Source organism: Sylvia atricapilla, chromosome 10 (genome assembly GCF_009819655.1).
Source record: "Sylvia atricapilla isolate bSylAtr1 chromosome 10, bSylAtr1.pri, whole genome shotgun sequence".
Lineage (NCBI taxonomy): Eukaryota > Metazoa > Chordata > Aves > Passeriformes > Sylviidae > Sylvia > Sylvia atricapilla.
Window position 1 is genome coordinate 19,082,894 of NC_089149.1, and position 16,120 is coordinate 19,099,013.

The following is a 16,120-nucleotide window of genomic DNA, read 5'->3' on the forward strand; positions in this document are numbered from 1 at the left end:
AAAATAAATTCAGAAAGAATGAGGCATTTTCCTTGTTGTCTGGGACTTAGCCTCTCCTGGTCACTTGTGTTGCAGCTCTCTCCTGTGCACCTTTCTGTGTTTTACTTCTGGCTGACTTGGCTCTGTAGCTTGCCTTCTGCTTTTCTACTATGGGAAGCCCATCCAAGGAGCAATGGTGAGAGGCTTCCTTGCGCTTTCTCTTGCCGTAGTCTGCAGTAAGATTTCTAGATACCTAAAATGAAGAAAACAACAAGAAATTTCCCAAACTTAGATTTTTCTGTCTGGCTTGTTCCTTTCCTGTCTTTTCAATGAAGCATGATTAAACAGAATGTGGCTGATGTTTGCCTGCAAAGATTTACCCACTCCAGATAAAAGAAGTTGCCAGCATCACACATACCAAATGAAGGGACTTTGACTGTCTCCAGCAACTTTATTTGGAGTATTACCAGAGACTCCCCAAAACACACTGCCTGCAGATTTTTGTTTGTTTGTTTCTCAAAGCCCAGCAAATACAGAAGTGGTCTTCAGCCAGATATCCCTTTCAGTGAAGTAAAGGTGTAACTGGGTTATACTTGGCTTCATAGCTGACATTGCCTGTTGGTACTGGTGCTTAACTTTAAATTAGGTACTGGTGCTAGACTTCAAATTAACCAATGTGCTTTAGCTCTTTATATAGGAACAACATAAGGGAAAGGTATTCCAAAAAAATTAGAGATGGATTAAGATAAAGGGGTTTTTTTCTTCAGTGTTTTGAGATGGTGGAGAAGGGCTGTCAGTTTTTCTTCGAGGTGAAAGCGAAGTAGAGAGCCAGTATATGCTTCCTGTCTCCAGAGTGCAGTATCTCTAGCAGAAAGAATTTTCATGTTCTAAACAAAAGTCTGATGATGCAGAATTTCTGATCGTCTTTGTTTCCTCGTCTTTTTCATTGACTGAAAAAATTGTCAGGGCAAATCAGCAGTGAAAGTAGCATCTGTGTTAAGCCTTGGTGTATGACATGGAAATCCTGGTGTGGAATATGGAATTTTATAAAAATATTTAAATCATCCTTTTCTGACAACGTTGCTGTTCATAAGTATTTGAGGATTTTATGTTTTGTTTTAAATACAACATAATGTATAATGTATAATTGGGAACTAAAAGACTGTCCTGTCTCCTAAACTTCTTGTAGACTTATCCTTCAGCTCAGGCATAATTTCTAGCCCTTCTTACACTGACTATGGCTTTCCAGAAGATGGATTCACAACATAATGTTAATATTGCTGGGGTTTTTTTCTCGTTTATTCCTAAATGCTACTTTGAATTTTCAGTGTTTCCTAGTAGTAAGGCTGCTGTATGTCAGATTAAATAAATAGATCTCACCTTCTTTTTATTACAGAAGTAGGAAATGTCTTTGGTTTATATAATGTTCACACTGCACTTCCATTTAGCCTGAGACACTTCATGAATAAAGCAGTTTATTCTTTTTCTGCACACTTTTGCCTTCTTTCTATTACATTTCCCTATAACTCTTAAACTACCTTTTCCTCTTTTGTCTTTCCTGTCCATGTTCTAATTGCTTATACACTTCGCTTTCTAGATTTCTTTTTTTTTTCTTTTTGGTCTTTCCATCCCAAGGTACATAGGGACCTGGATTTCTTAAATCTGTCATGTTTCCTTCCTGAATTTCCATTCCTCTCCTAGGTTCTTATGGCCGCTTCTGGTGCATTTTTACCTCCAAGGGAGCAAGATTTCAACCCTTTTGTATTTCTGTGTTTCTGAAGACAGGACATGTGTTCACTGGCCTGTGTTTTCTTTGCAGTGAGACCAAACTTTGAGGAAGGTGGGACGGTGCCCGCAGGGAGGAAACACGAATTTATACGCTCTGAGAGCGAGAACTGGCGCATCTTCAGGGAGGAACAGAATGGGGAAGATGAGGATGGAGGCTGGCGACTGGCTGGGTCACGGAGGGATGGGGAGAGGTGGCGTCCTCACAGTCCAGGTGAGAGCAGAGCTGGGCAAACATGCAGCTGTGCTTACGGAGAGAGGGCAAAGGCCACGAGGAGAGGGAGGTCCCATGTGCAGGGCAAAATTAGGTTCATGTAGTTTTGGTCATTAAATACTGTTCTGGTATGTGGGGCTCTTAGTCACAAAATGATCAGCATAAAATTGTGTGCCTTTTGTTTTCCTTTTAGCATCTTCAGTACCATTATATATTTAAGGGAAAAATACTTCTCAGGTGTGCACCTGTCTATATTGTATTCCAGGTGTGTATATACCTGGTAAAATCAGGATATTTTAATAGTATTCTTTCTTTGGGGCTTTGACAATGAGGGGAGAGAAGTCACCCACATTAGACAGCATACCTAAGGCTGCAGAGTGGCACTGACACTAAACCACTCTGGTCGTTGACCTCTTTCTAGTTTTCTAGATATGTTTGCAGTGCCAAGAAGCGTCCTTAGAAAATCTCAAAAAATGTTGCTCTACACATTTTATAGTTAGTTACAGGATATCTTGTCGCAGTAAATTTCAGGCACCTGTTTGGTTTCACTCCCCTTCCCAGGCCTGACAGGACAAGTCTGTTCACATGCTTTCCAGCCTTGCATTGCTGGAATTGCAGGAGAAATACAAAGCAGAGCTTGGCATTTCAGTAGTAGGACTGGAACATATTGTAGTATTTTTTTCCCCTTCTCATAGGAAAAGATTCAATCCTGCGTGGTGCGGGATCCTGGGTTTGGCTATCTACTCCAGCAGCAGAAGTCTTCTGGAGTACCAGGAGAGGATTAGGCCGTTCTACTGTTACATCTTTATAGAAAAATGAAATTGTTAAGTTTGGAAAAGACTTTCAAGGTGGTTGAGTCCAACCATTGATCCAACATTGCCAAGGCCACCACTGAACCCTGTCCTTAGGTGCCACATCTGCATGGCTTTTAAATCCCTCCAGGCATGGGGCCTCCTCCACCACTTCCCTGTGCATCTGCGCTTGACAACTCTTTGAGTGAAGAAGTTGCTCCTAATGTCCCATCTAAACCTTTTTTCTGGTAGCTCTGGAGGGTGATAAGGTCCCCTGACTTGAGCTTCCTTTGCTCCATGCTAAACTTGAGAGGAAGCAAAGAAAGCATAGCACATTTTTGGGGCTGAGGTAGACAATTCTTCTCTTCCATAAATAAAGCTCCTAGTTGCTCTTACAATGGCTCTTTTCAACATCCTAGACTTTCAGTACAGTTATTGTTTTGAGCAGCCATCACCTCTGTTTTGAGCCTTCTTCACAGGTGTGTATAACTCTGCTCTCAAACAGCTGTTCTCTTTTACTAAAATTCAGCAGTGAGCCCAAGGCTTGATTTATCATCAGATATTTTCTATTTAGAACAAAGCCAAAAGGCAAATTTTGAAGATCGTAATTTTTTTTTTCCTGAGTGTTTGGTCACAGTTCTTGATCAGACACTGCTGCTTTATCTAGTTAAGGCAGCATCAGGCCAGCTACCTCATGATGCAGCATGATACTCAGGAGTGGAGTGTTCTGCAAGTACCAGCCTGCATGCTTTAGCTTAAAAGGAAGCGTAGTCCTTACAGTTCAGAAGTTCATTAAGGTCTTGAACTTTTTTGGGTGTTCTGAGGAAGGTTTTGAAAATTCATTTCACTTCTGTCATGAAAAATACGACTGCTTTTTTGAATTTTCAGTGTAGTAGAAACTAACTGAACTTCCCTTATGAGTTAGTTTTAGCAGGTATAGTTGAAAGCCTGTTCAAAGACTTAGGTGAATCTGTGGAAACATTGCTAATTTTGGTATAGCCTGAGCTGACAGCTGTATTGTCCTAGTTCCAGCTTTCATCAGAGCTGTGTTTGAATTCCCCTTTTAGTAGTAGCTGCAGAACTATCGAAATGGTTTAAATCACATTTTTGCTTTAAACAATGAGTTTAAGTCAAATTGGCGTCGCTTAAACTACTTCTTTTTACTTATTCTGCTGTTAAGTAATAGTATAGTCATAGGTCCTGCTAAAAATAGAGAATTATCTTCAGAGGAGTGTTGCCATTTGTTTAGTTGGTCCTTCCTGTGGCTTGGCTCTGTGTACTCCCTCCTAGGAGCTTTAGACTGGCTTAATATGTGCCAGAAGAGTGTGATCACAGATTTTGATTCACTGGCTGCTTCAAAGTTCTCTTTTTTTCCTTTTAATTTTTAACCACATTTTAAAATTATAAATGTCTGAAAAAAACCCCTCTTTCTGTTGTTCCAATTCTTGCATTCATACAATGATTGCCCTTTAAAATTGCAAGGCAGGTCTGTTTTATCAGAAACATGTACAGACCTGTTTTGGTCTCAAAACTAGTGATTGATCTGTAGATATTTATGAGTTTGGTTACCAAGTCAGTATTAAGAAATATGTTATTCTTGCCTAGAATTTCTGGTATGATTTTGTCTTTGCTTAAATACCTCTTTAAATTGGTCTTTTTTCTGAAAAGCATTTGAGAGAGGCCTTAGGCTGTACTCTTGTGTAAAGTTTTTTAGTTGCTGTTTTGTTTGAAAAACATTTCAAATTAATCTTGATTCACTCCTCTTTCAGAATGAGGTGCTCTGATTCAACTGGAGTTGAATTTTTGGGCATCATTCCTTACATTTCTTAAATATCTTGAAGTAACTAAAGTACATTAAAGAATCTTGTTCCAAAATTGTGCAAAGTAAGAAGTAGGTCTATATATAATACATGCCAAAAAAAAGTGTAGTGTTCTTTTGTTAAGTGTTCAGTTTAGCATTTAGTATTGTTTTAATATATATTGAAAATTTCACTGCTGAGTTAGAGAATATAACTTTAAAGAGAGAAATAGCTATTAATAAGGCTAATTAATGTGTTCTTTGATTTCATGAAGCAGCCAGTAGTCCTGTCTTTTACCTACAATGTCACCAGAAATTGCAAGGGATAAATTAAGCTTAAAATTGTCTCTACACTTGAAATACTGGACATGTAACTGCCTAGTGATAGTTTAGGGCTGAACTTAAAGCTGTGTTTGTGTCCTGTTGGTTAAAAAACTTCAGGGTAGAATTCAGGTTTATCTCTGCTTTTGGCTTGCTTTAAAATGTTGGCAGCCTGATACTTCAGACCTGAATTATGGCCTATATTCTAACTGGGCTCTTACAAACACATTTTCTTACTAAGAAACAAGGGCATCTGTCTGCTACACCTAAGTGTTTTTGCCTCTCCACGTAGCTCTGACAATGCTGGGGCTGTAAAAGGTGATGTGACTAAAAATCTCTGCAAGCAGACTCAGTGGTTCTTCATTGGAACTTTGCAGATATCTGGGCTTAACAAAGTGCTTAGAATTCACCTTCAAAAGCCACATTTCTAGGTCTCATTCTGAAGAGCTGCCCTCCTGGTATTGGCATGTGAACTGTGGAAAAACAGAGGCTCCTCTCAATGCAGGGTCTCTAGATGGCCCATTTATGGCTGTGTAGAAAATTGTTAGTACTCAGTTTTCTTATTCCACACAAAAGAGAGCTGAAGAAGGGATGCTCAGCCCTTATGAGTGCTAGGGCAGCAAACAGGCAGAGCTGTTAATCCATACACTAGAGTATTGCCAGGTTGAGGCCATGTCTGTTTTTCCCCTTATGGGAGCCTGACGTGGATGTTGCTGCTTGTAATGAGGGGCTGTCTGTCCAGGTGCTCAAGCAGAAATGCTGTCTGGTTGTCAACAACCTCTCACACTTAGATCTCTTTCCTTAATAACATTAAAAAGTTGCCTCAGAACATTGATTTGATGGTTTAATAGTACTTTCTTTATGGGGCATAACTAGAGGCATAGGTTAAGTTATCCAGTGGACTTATTTGCAAATAAGCACATGTGGAATAGTGAAGGCCTTGTTAAAGTCTAACATTTGTGTTTCCTTAGTAAAATTGAAGATTGAAGTTCATAATGTTTCCGGAGGGAGTTTGCTTGACACTTACTGACAAAGTTGGATTTTTTGCATATTAATAGGGTATTAAGGTTAGTGTGGAAACACTCATCAGTCATGAAACAGGAGGACGTTTCTCCCCTTTACTGTGGTGGTTGTGTGTTTTTTGGTAGTGTTTTGGTTTTTTGGTAGACATTTGATACTGAGGCTGCACTAATTCTGATGCAGAGATTCTTGGAGCAAAAAAAAGAATTCACTTTTTTTTAAATTCAGTAAAGAACAGCCACCATGAAGAGCACTAAGATGCCTTCATTTTTGCTTTGCACTTTTCTGATAAAGATGGCCTTTATTGCATGGAAAGCTGTCTACAGTCCTTTCACTCCCAATTTGTTTTCCTTAGCAGCCAGCTCTTTGCAGCTTAAATAACATCATTGCACTCAGAGGGTTTGAAGTTTGGCTGAATGAAGGTGTCTTCTGCATATGAAGCTTATACATGAATTGGGAAGGTTCTCCTGCTTTTTGTCTTTCCAAGTTTTGGTATTCCATGGCTAAAAAAAAAGAAACATTCTAGAGACTGACCAGTCCTTTCAAAGGTATTTGAATAGTTGTCACCCAGTTTTTCATGTATATGCACAAAAGCATATCTGAGGGCAAGATGCAAAAACATGGATATTTTGCTGAGGATGCAACTTCTGCAGAGTCCCTGAAGGAAAATACAGTCTTACACATGTGAACATGCCAAAAAAGACTTAAGTCCATCATGGCTGGTAAATTCAATTGGCAACTAGAGTTGCTTGTCGTATTTTGGTGCCTGTTTTAGATTTTGTAGCCGAGCTTTTTTAGCCTTATGTAGTTTATAATGCTTATTCCACAGTTTATAATTTGAGGATATGCAGTAGACAATATTGGAAAGTCTTCTGCTTATTGGCAAGATGCTCCTTTTCTTTGCCTTATCCCAGAAGTTGCCTGTTCATAGGTGGGCTGTACCGTGTAGGGGCTTTCTGAATAGCTGTCAGTGTCCCTCCCCGCAGTGCATGAGCACTGCCCCAGGACCGTGTGGTAAAGCTCCTTTCCCCGCCTTAGACGGCCCTCATTCCGCAGGCTGGCGGGAGCACATGGAGCGACGGCGGAGGTTCGAGTTTGATTTCCGGGACCGAGACGACGAGCGGGGCTATCGCCGCGTGCGCTGCGGCAGCGGCAGCATGGACGACGACAGGGACAGTCTCCCTGAGTGGTGCTTGGAGGATGCGGAGGAGGAAATGGGCACGTTTGATTCATCTGGAGCGTTTCTCTCTTTAAAGGTGAAAAGCTGCTTTGGGCCCTGGGGTCGCTTGGCGCGAATGTTCTGTGATGTCAGGTGAGTTATGAGTGATCGTGTTGATTTTGCAGAAAGTGCAGAAGGAGCCTATACCAGAGGAACAGGAGATGGACTTCCGGCCTGTGGAGGAAGGGGAGGAAAGGTCTGATTCTGAAGGCAGCCACAGTGAAGAAGCCAAAGATCATGAAAAGACCAAGAAAGAGGGGGAGAAAACAGAAAGAGTAGTGGCAGGTAAGGGGGACTTCTGCTATAGTCATTGTAGAATTCCTGTTAATTTGAATGGTTACTTAGAACTGTGCCCTGTTACAGAAGCAGTGGAAGAAGCAGCTCAGGCATCGTCTCCTGCGGCCAGGTCAGACACCCCTCCGAAATCTCAGCCTCCAGACCCGCTGCCGACAAACCTTTTTGAAAGGAAGGAAGAGTCTGTGCCAGAAAGAACAGAAAAAACAGAAGATAAAGAGAATAGAGTGGAGAATACACTGTCAGCCAAAATGTCCAACAGAGGGGAAGGTAATAAACCTGACAGATAAATTTAGTAAGTTCCATTACTCACTGTGAGCAGTCCTAGCCCCTTAAAAGAGGCAAGGACTGGATTATGGTGATGAAAAGCCAGAATTCACTGACTGGTCTACAAATACAAGATTTGTTGGATATGCCATCTCAGATGCTTGCAGTGCCCTGATACTTCACACTGAAACGTGGTGCAGAGAAACACAAGTTAGTTGTGGATGTGCCTCAGTGTGTTACAGCAGAATAGTCTGGACAAATATGTCTGGCCAGGAAGTGGGTTATGTTCAAATGTGCCAATTTCTGCACTGATAGAACTGAAGTGTTTGGTCCTTGAAGTTAGGCTGGGTGCTTGCACTGTAAGCACTACATTCAGGAAGATCTGAAACTACTGTTGCTTTGGTGCTAAATTTGAGCCATTGAATTTTCTCTGCATTAAGTTCTTAAAAGTAATTGTCATTTTTGTTAAAGATAATGAACTAACTTTAACATTTTTCTTTAGATTTGGCTTCTCTTGCTCAACCTTTGCCACAGATTTCTGCAGACACAGCTGCTTCTGCTCATCTTCCTCCTGTTTCCAATTCAAATCCTGCTCTGCGGCCAGTTCAAACACCTGTCACAGCTGCTCCAGGCATGGGCAGCATTCCCACTGACCCAGATGATGAAGAGGGCCTCAAACACCTAGAGCAGGTAAAATTCCTCTAATTCCTTTGTTGTTGACAATTGTGAGACTGGAGGAATGTGGAATGCAAAACACATTTGAAGCCCATAAAATCAGAAATGCAGCTGAACCTTTACACTTCACAATGTAATGCTTCTCTCCATATTTTTGTTGTTGTTGTTGTTGTTGCTGCTGTTGTTTTGGCAAATAATTTAAGTTTCTGTATTTTTCTGGATCAGGGTGCTATACCCTGTGTTAAAGAGCTAGAGACTATAATGCTTAAGACCACTGTCAAGTAGCATTATGATTTGCCTTGAGAAATTATGTATGTATATTAAAACCCCCAAACAGACAAAGCTTTAAACAAACAAAAATGTAAACAAAAATCCCATAAACGAATCACAACATGGTGTTGATGAAACTGTAGTGACTGCTGAGATGTAGAGCCTTCTTTGTGCTCATGCTCCATGCCTGTTTTATTTTTCACTGTGGTACTGCATGGGGTCTCCTTGGCAAGTTGCTCTAAAGGTTTTCACAAGCAGGTGAACTGTGCTTGTTCAGGAATCTGCCTGACAAGACAGAGCTCCAGGTTTGTGTAGCAGTCACTCCTGTCTTGGGGCTGCCTGTCGTTCCTGGCACACACTGGAGCACTGGGTAGCAAAAGGTGGATGTGTTTGGTGCACTCATTTTCAAATCTGTAAGCCCTCATCTAACACTCATATTTCTTGCTGATTTTGGTGTCTCCTGCAGCAAGCAGAAAAAATGGTGGCATATTTGCAGGACAGTGCCCTTGATGACGAAAGACTAGCAGCAAAAATCCAAGAGCACAGAGCAAAGGGTTCCTCTATGCCCCTATTCCACGAAGCCATGCAGAAGTGGTACTACAAAGATCCACAAGGAGAAATTCAGGGTAGGTCTGTGCCATTTACACTTCCTCTTTTGTTTCACAGAATTATTAGAGAGTTCTTCACAGAATTGCCACCAACAGATGCTGGTGCTTCTTTTTACAAAAGCAGCACTGGAAATTTACCAGTCTAGAATTAGGTTTTGAAAATAGCTTCAACCCATCACTGCCCCCATGAGCTGAGCAGGCCAAACGTCCAGAACTGTGCTTTATCATTGCTGAGGTTTGCCATCATTTCATGTTTCTGTAAATAAGGTTAGACCTGTTTCACAGGCCAGTAGTTACTCACATTTTAACAGAGATAAGTGTAAACGAATGAGGAATGTGACCGCTCAAGTAGATTGTTGTAAAGAATCCACAAGAAACGTTGAAATCAGTTTTCTAGACTCAGCTTGAAGACATGGAATAGTCAGGGAGGGTGGTTTGTTTAGAATTGAAGACAAAGAGGAATCAAGTTTTCACCAGCCAGTGCTTATGCAGAATCTCAATTTAAATTGCATTTTCAGCCAGTGCATTGTTAGTTCTTATAATAGATAGGAACTGCTCCCTGATTTCAAATTTTGCTTAAGAAATTTTTTGCAATGAAATTTGGAGCAGGCCTTTCATATAGACACTTGCATCTTTGCTTTCAGAAGGTACTTTTCCTTTGGAGGTTCCAGGGCTCTGTTTCAACAGCTGCTTATCTGCTTCCCAAAAGTGCAGTTGAACAGTGAATTCCTTCCTTGCTGTACTTCACACTGTGTAGTGTGAATCACTTCTCAGCTGTGAACCCCAGATAGGACTGGTGGGGTGTTGTTTTTGGGATCTCTGTCAATCTCTTGTCTGCAGGTATTGCACACCTTTAAGGTTTTTCTTCTCATCCCTTTAATTTAAAGAATGTTAACCATAAAGTGCTTTTATTTGCTCAGTGTATGTCAGTCACTGCTCAGCATTTATTGCTGGGTGGCAATCTAAATATTTTTGTTGTTGGTTTAAGTACTTCAATGTGACATCAAAAAGTGAACACTTCCACATAATTTTCTTTTTCTTGGGATAGCCTCTTGTGATTTCATACTCTCTAGGAGGAATTTCCTTCTAGACATACTCCCTACAGAGAAGGCAAGGGTTACTGCATGTTCCTGCTTTTCAGAAGCTGTTTTGAGAAACCTATAGATGTGGTTCTTACATGGTTAAATATTACTTTTATACTGGTTTTGTATCTATTTGAATATGTAAGATTAGTATAGGAGCCGTCCTTTGAAAGCAATGACTGAAGTCTTTCTCAGAAGAAAGAAGAAGAGAAGGAAAAGTGTAGACTTTTACAAAGGAAAGAGACTGGATCATCATTGTCTTAAAAAACGTAGTTGTTCGCTAGAGGTGGATCTGTTTATCTTCTAAGTTTCAGAAGCAGAACCTGCATAAAACGTGAGAGTTCCTCTGGTTTGTAGGCAAGAGTTGAAGCAGGCTAAGATGGTTCAATTATCTGTGCAGTGCAGTTGGGAACGCAGCGCTTGTGGTTTGAACACTGTCAGCCAGCAGGTGCTGCTGAGCTCCAGAGTGGAAGCTGCAGCTGCTGGGAGCCTGAGGCAGTGAGTGCAGTTGGAGGACAGCAGGAGGATGAGCTGGACCAACCTCCACACCACTGTGGCTCTGCACCCAGAGCTGACCTGTCTTCCTCCAAGGCAAGGTGAAAGCCAGTCATGCACTTTTGCTGAGACTGTAGGGCAGTGCTGTAGCCCCTGTGGAGATGTGCATGGACACTCCAGCCTTGGATGAGCAGAGTCCCCACGAGTGGGTGAGGCAGACAGGAACTGGTGCTGGATACTGTGTGACCGTAGCCAGCTCCTCGTTTCCAACATGCTGAACCTGGCCTTGCTTCCCCTTCCCCACAACGTGTGTTGGTTGATGTGATTTCAGGTCCGTTCAGTAATCAGGAGATGGCAGAGTGGTTCCAGGCTGGATACTTCACGATGTCACTGTTGGTGAAGAGAGCCTGTGATGAGACTTTCCAGCCACTTGGAGACATCATGAAAATGTGGGGCAGGGTTCCCTTCACTCCAGGCCCAGCACCACTTCCACATCTGGTAATTATGTGACAGTTACAGTATTCAAATAGTCTTTGAACAAGTAGGGATTGAATTATTTAGGTGTCATCTACTCTGTCTTGGAACTGCAGGTGTTCCAAGCACCAAAGTTGAACTTGGTGTTAGGTTACTTCTGCAAGAGTAGAAAAAACATTTATTTAAAAATGCTTGGTGTGGCTGGGAGGGTGGGTCCTGTCATATGTCAGGGAGCTGTGTATTTCAAAGGCTTTGTAAATCTTGATCTTGGTCTAGTTTTTTTCTGTTTTCATTTTTTTTTTAACAACTTTTACATTGCTTGCATTTGCAATCTGCTGCTCTTAGTATATATGTTACTGAAAAAGAATGTTTTCTCCCTAAACATAGGGTGAGCTGGACCAAGAGCGACTGACTAGACAACAAGAGTTGGCTCTGATCCAAATGCAGCACCTGCAGTATCAGCATCTTTTAATACAGTAAGACTTCCTGTCCCAGAGATCTTCCAGTGGCTGTGTTCTGCTCTGCATTTTTAGTCATCTGGGTTCAGCTGCTTGTTGTTGTTTCCTTGGGCAATGAGGTTGGGAGTGCTTCCCCTCCAGTTGCAGTAGCTGCTTCCACAAACACCGGAGATATTGATAGTCTGCAGGATTAGGGCAGTGTGTCTGCCCGTGGCTCACTTTTCAGAGTCCTTTCCAGTATCACACATAGCTGGTTTGGTGAGACTTGCTTTATACATAGCCTTTATGGTAAGACTGAATGCCAGGTGTCCTAGTGATGACCTTCAGATGTTTTGGTGTCAGGAGAAAGCTACGCATCTTTGGTACTGGGGATGGAGAAGGTGGAACTTAAATTTGGTCTGCTTGCTCAGCTCTTTGAAGATCAGTGGAAGGTCCTGCTGGGCAAAGCAATTTGTCATCCATTTTGCCAAAGCTTTCAGTTGTTCAGTTATGGCCGGTTCCTGACAGCTTTTTTTTCAGTAGCTTGAAGGAAAGAACACAGTCAGACTGCTTTTTCAGGGAATCCTGAAAGCTTGTTGTCATGATTATAGTTTTTCAATACTGATTGCCAACTTATAATTGAATGAGGCAATTCTGTACTGTACTGCTTCTGTACTAGGCAATGCCTTGACATGCTGGGGAAGAGACTGATTGTAGGTGGGCAGTGGTCAAAGCCAGATTAATTTGAGCTCATGTTATGGAACTTAGACAGAAAAGGAAGTAACATTGCACAGCTTACAAGAGAAACATGGGGCAGTAATAGCCAGGTGACATAGCTGAGAGTAAAGAGAAGTTCTGCTCCTGTTAGCCAGCTGGCTGTAGTCTTGTGTTTGGATTCTTGCTAAGCTCCTGTTCTGTGGTTTCCTGTTGTATTTAGCATGTATATTATCAGTGGGCATTAGTCCCAGAGTACGAATCTGTCTGCAGCTTGGGCATAAGTGAACAAATACCATTTGTCTGCTTCTCTTTTGAAGACAACAGTATGCACAGATGCTGGCTCAGCAGCAGAAGGCAGCCCTCTCATCCCAGCAGCAGCAGCAGCTCGCTATTCTCCTTCAGCAGTTCCAGGCCCTGAAGATGAGGTGAGCTAGCCCAGACTTGAACCAAATTCTGTTTTTCCTGTACTCTAGTCTGTATATAACAATAATTACATCCTGCCAGCTATCTGTCCTAGTTAAGGTTGCTGATATTTTAGGATTGTGTATGTTAAAGATGGTAATAAGAATATGAGTATGTTTCAGAATAGTAGGAAAAGTTTCATGATATGGACTACTACTTTTCATATGTAACCTTTGCCTCAGAGGTTTATGGAAATGAGGAGTTGAAATTGTACCTGTCTGTCAGATATGATGTGCTGGGCACTGAAGACCTTTGCCAGTTCTGCAGTACTGGGTGCTTGTTCCTCAAACTGGCCTCTAAGCAATAAATGCAAAACTGTAGCTTAGCCCTTGACTTAGCAGCAAGGGTGAGATCAGCAAGAACTCTGCAAGCAACTCGTGTTGCCCACATCGTATTTTTGTTTTAAATAGAGGTGTGGAAGGAAAGCAGTATATTACAAGTTACTGAATCTCATGCGTGTTCAGAGCACTCCTCTCCCTGGAAGTGGCATGTTGACTCTTCCTGTTGGTATTACAGAATATCTGAACAGAACATGATGCCACCTGTTACAAGGTCTGTGTCAGTGCCGGACACTGGCTCAATATGGGAACTTCAGTCAGCTTCACAGCCTACAGGTAAGGTGCTTAGTCTGGGTCAGGTCTCTTGGGAAAGTCCTTGCATTAAGAATCAGCATCTTTGAGATGATTCTTTACATTTTGACACAAAGGGAAATTATTTCTGCATTATGATATTTAACTGGACCAGCGTACTTTGCCTTGAAGTAGATAGAAGTTCCATTTGAGAGCAGTGAAGAATATGGTAATTTTTCCACTGGTTATGGAAAGTGTAGATCTGAAGGGATTGTCCTATTTAAGGACATTCTGCTCTGATGGGAAGAGCTGGAATAGCTGGTTCTTCTGTGAAATTTCAGAAGAAACCCAGCCTTCCTTCAGTTACAGACAGGTCGTGTTCTCCAGGAAGATAAGGTGGCCCTCTACTGACTAAGGGGAAAAATGTTAACATGATTCTAGTTCCTAAAACATAGTAACAGCATACACAAGATTCTCCCCTTTCAGTTATGTTTCCTTTATGTGCTTATTTTTGCTTGTCAATGTTTGTTTTCTTCACTGTCTAGTCTGGGAAGGAAGCAGTGTCTGGGATCTACCCATTGATACTGCAGCTCAGGGACCAGCTCTAGAACAACTTCAGCAGCTCGAGAAGGCCAAGGCTGCAAAGGTCAGAAACTGTTTTGTACTGTAAGAAGTTGGGATTGCCCTTCTGCAATATAATTGTGGTTCTTGAACCAGTGGAAGACTGAGCTCTTGAGTGGATGATTTTTACTAGGTTTTCATGGAAAACGCCATAAAGAGAATAAGGGTTATAAAAACAAGTCATTAAATCCTTGTGAAAAGCTGTTTGAAAACCATTGCTGTGGAGGTATTACTGACCTCTGAAATAGTGGTTGTGTTCTACATTTGTGTAGCCACCCCTGTTTTAAACTGAGATCATCATGAGCTGTCAGGCCAAACCCTAAGTTGAGACCAGGTAGTTGTACTCTTAATCCTTGTGATTTTTCACCAGAACTGGTTTGGGGAATCATAAGAGTCCTATTTGCCAGGGTTATTCTACATGTACTCTAGTGTTAAATTATTTTTGTGAGTTTGAACCTGTATGACTTTGTACATTTCCTGAAAATTACTATTTTATGATGACTGCAAAGCAACTCACTACTTGCTTCCAAAATCAGAGGGTATTTTGAGGAGCTGATGTAGAAAGACTGACTAGAGAACCAGTGTTTGTTACAAACAGAAATTGACCAAAATTGTTCTAGACTGTTTCAGGAATCCAACCTCAGTAGGCAGCCAGCTGATAGGTAAAATTGCAGTAAAAGGAGAGCATCTGTCAGAGGCTTCATCTGTTAAGCTGTTACTATAATATCAGCAGAGTTGCCCTAAGAAATGGTGTAGGAATACGTTACCTGCATCTGAGTATAGTTTTATGTGAATTGTAGCTAGAGCAAGAGAGGAGAGAAGTGGAAATGAGGGCCAAACGAGAGGAAGAGGAGAGGAAAAGGCAGGAGGAGCTTCGGAGGCAACAAGAAGAGCTACTTAGGAGGCAGCAGGAAGATGAGAGGAAACGACGGGAAGAAGAAGAACTGGCCCGCAGGAAGCAAGTGAGTTTCCCCGATGTAGTTCATCTCTAATTAATTTTAATATTTTATAAAACTCACTTTAAGAATCCTGTGGGGTCTAAGTAATCTTTGGTAGGTGTGTATGAAGACAGTTTTAATATTTTTCATGTGAGTATATTAAATTATAATTCTTCTGTTCTTGATTTTTTTTTTTTTAAGAGCCCAAACTGCAATCTGAGAAATGGGCTTTGATGCTTCACTTTAAGATAGGTTCCTCTTTGTGACCACAGGGCCTTTGTTCCGTGTGGAATATTCCCTCTCAACTTTTTAACGTCAATGTTAGATTTTAGGTAGTTGCCCAGTTACTGCATGTTTTGAATCTTTATTTCCCATTTATGCAGTCAAGGATATGTTCTGGAGCAGATGGAGCTTGAGCAGCTGTTTAAAATGAATAAGAGGCAGAGGGCAGTGGACAAAAAGTGATGTGACATTCAGCTTATTTTCCCCCTTTTGTTTTTGTAGACAATAAATTATTTTTTGAATAAATTATCTGGGTAATAGTCTGTCAGCTTTTTTACTGTAGTTGGTACTTGGAAAAGGAAGGGATGTACATCGATCAAGCATATTTCTTGAAAAGAACTGTGTGGTCAGTGTTGCAGCAGGAGAATGAGTGTAGGAATTGTAGTACGTTCTTAATTGTCCAAGAATACAAAATGGAGACATTATTAGTTTGGCATTTTTAGCATTTACTTCTGAATTCTGTATGGAAGAAAATGTTGTTGTTCCTTAAGTGTTGCAGGAGGGAAAGACAGTGACAGTTATAGTTTTCACTCCACATGTGAAGGATAAAGGCAAGCACAAGGCCGAGCTTATTCACGAAGGACTTAGTCAGTAAAGTCCTGAAAAGTACCACATGAATAATAGGTGAAAGTACTAAATAATTCTATTCTTTATAGTAGTTCTTAAGAGCTTAGGTAGGCAGTTGTAAAGTGTGTTCCTGCTTTAAGGATCAGACTCTTCTGGGGAAGCCTCTAGAATCTCTAGTTTTGTTTGGAAGTTTGTTGTAGATATCTGTTCACTCAGGGTTTGGGTTTTGTCACAG

General features: G+C 41.3%; 1 protein-coding gene across 12 annotated transcripts in view; it reads left to right on the forward strand.

The window, feature by feature from the left end:
* The window catches only part of GIGYF2 (GRB10 interacting GYF protein 2), a 74,650-nt gene that overhangs the window by 46,138 nt on the left and 12,392 nt on the right, over positions 1–16,120 (forward strand). For 7 of the 12 annotated variants that reach the window (XM_066326197.1, XM_066326196.1, XM_066326198.1 and 4 more), the window contains 12 exons: positions 1,799–1,978; positions 6,947–7,164; positions 7,253–7,412; positions 7,491–7,691; positions 8,191–8,378; positions 9,100–9,259; positions 11,150–11,316; positions 11,680–11,768; positions 12,764–12,871; positions 13,425–13,522; positions 14,023–14,123; positions 14,899–15,060. In XM_066326197.1, the coding sequence (XP_066182294.1) occupies positions 1,799–1,978; positions 6,947–7,164; positions 7,253–7,412; positions 7,491–7,691; positions 8,191–8,378; positions 9,100–9,259; positions 11,150–11,316; positions 11,680–11,768; positions 12,764–12,871; positions 13,425–13,522; positions 14,023–14,123; positions 14,899–15,060 (1,832 nt within the window). The remainder of the gene's footprint in view (positions 1–1,798; positions 1,979–6,946; positions 7,165–7,252; positions 7,413–7,490; positions 7,692–8,190; positions 8,379–9,099; positions 9,260–11,149; positions 11,317–11,679; positions 11,769–12,763; positions 12,872–13,424; positions 13,523–14,022; positions 14,124–14,898; positions 15,061–16,120) is intronic. The other 5 variants (XM_066326200.1, XM_066326203.1, XM_066326201.1 and 2 more) reach the window with 3 other exon arrangements.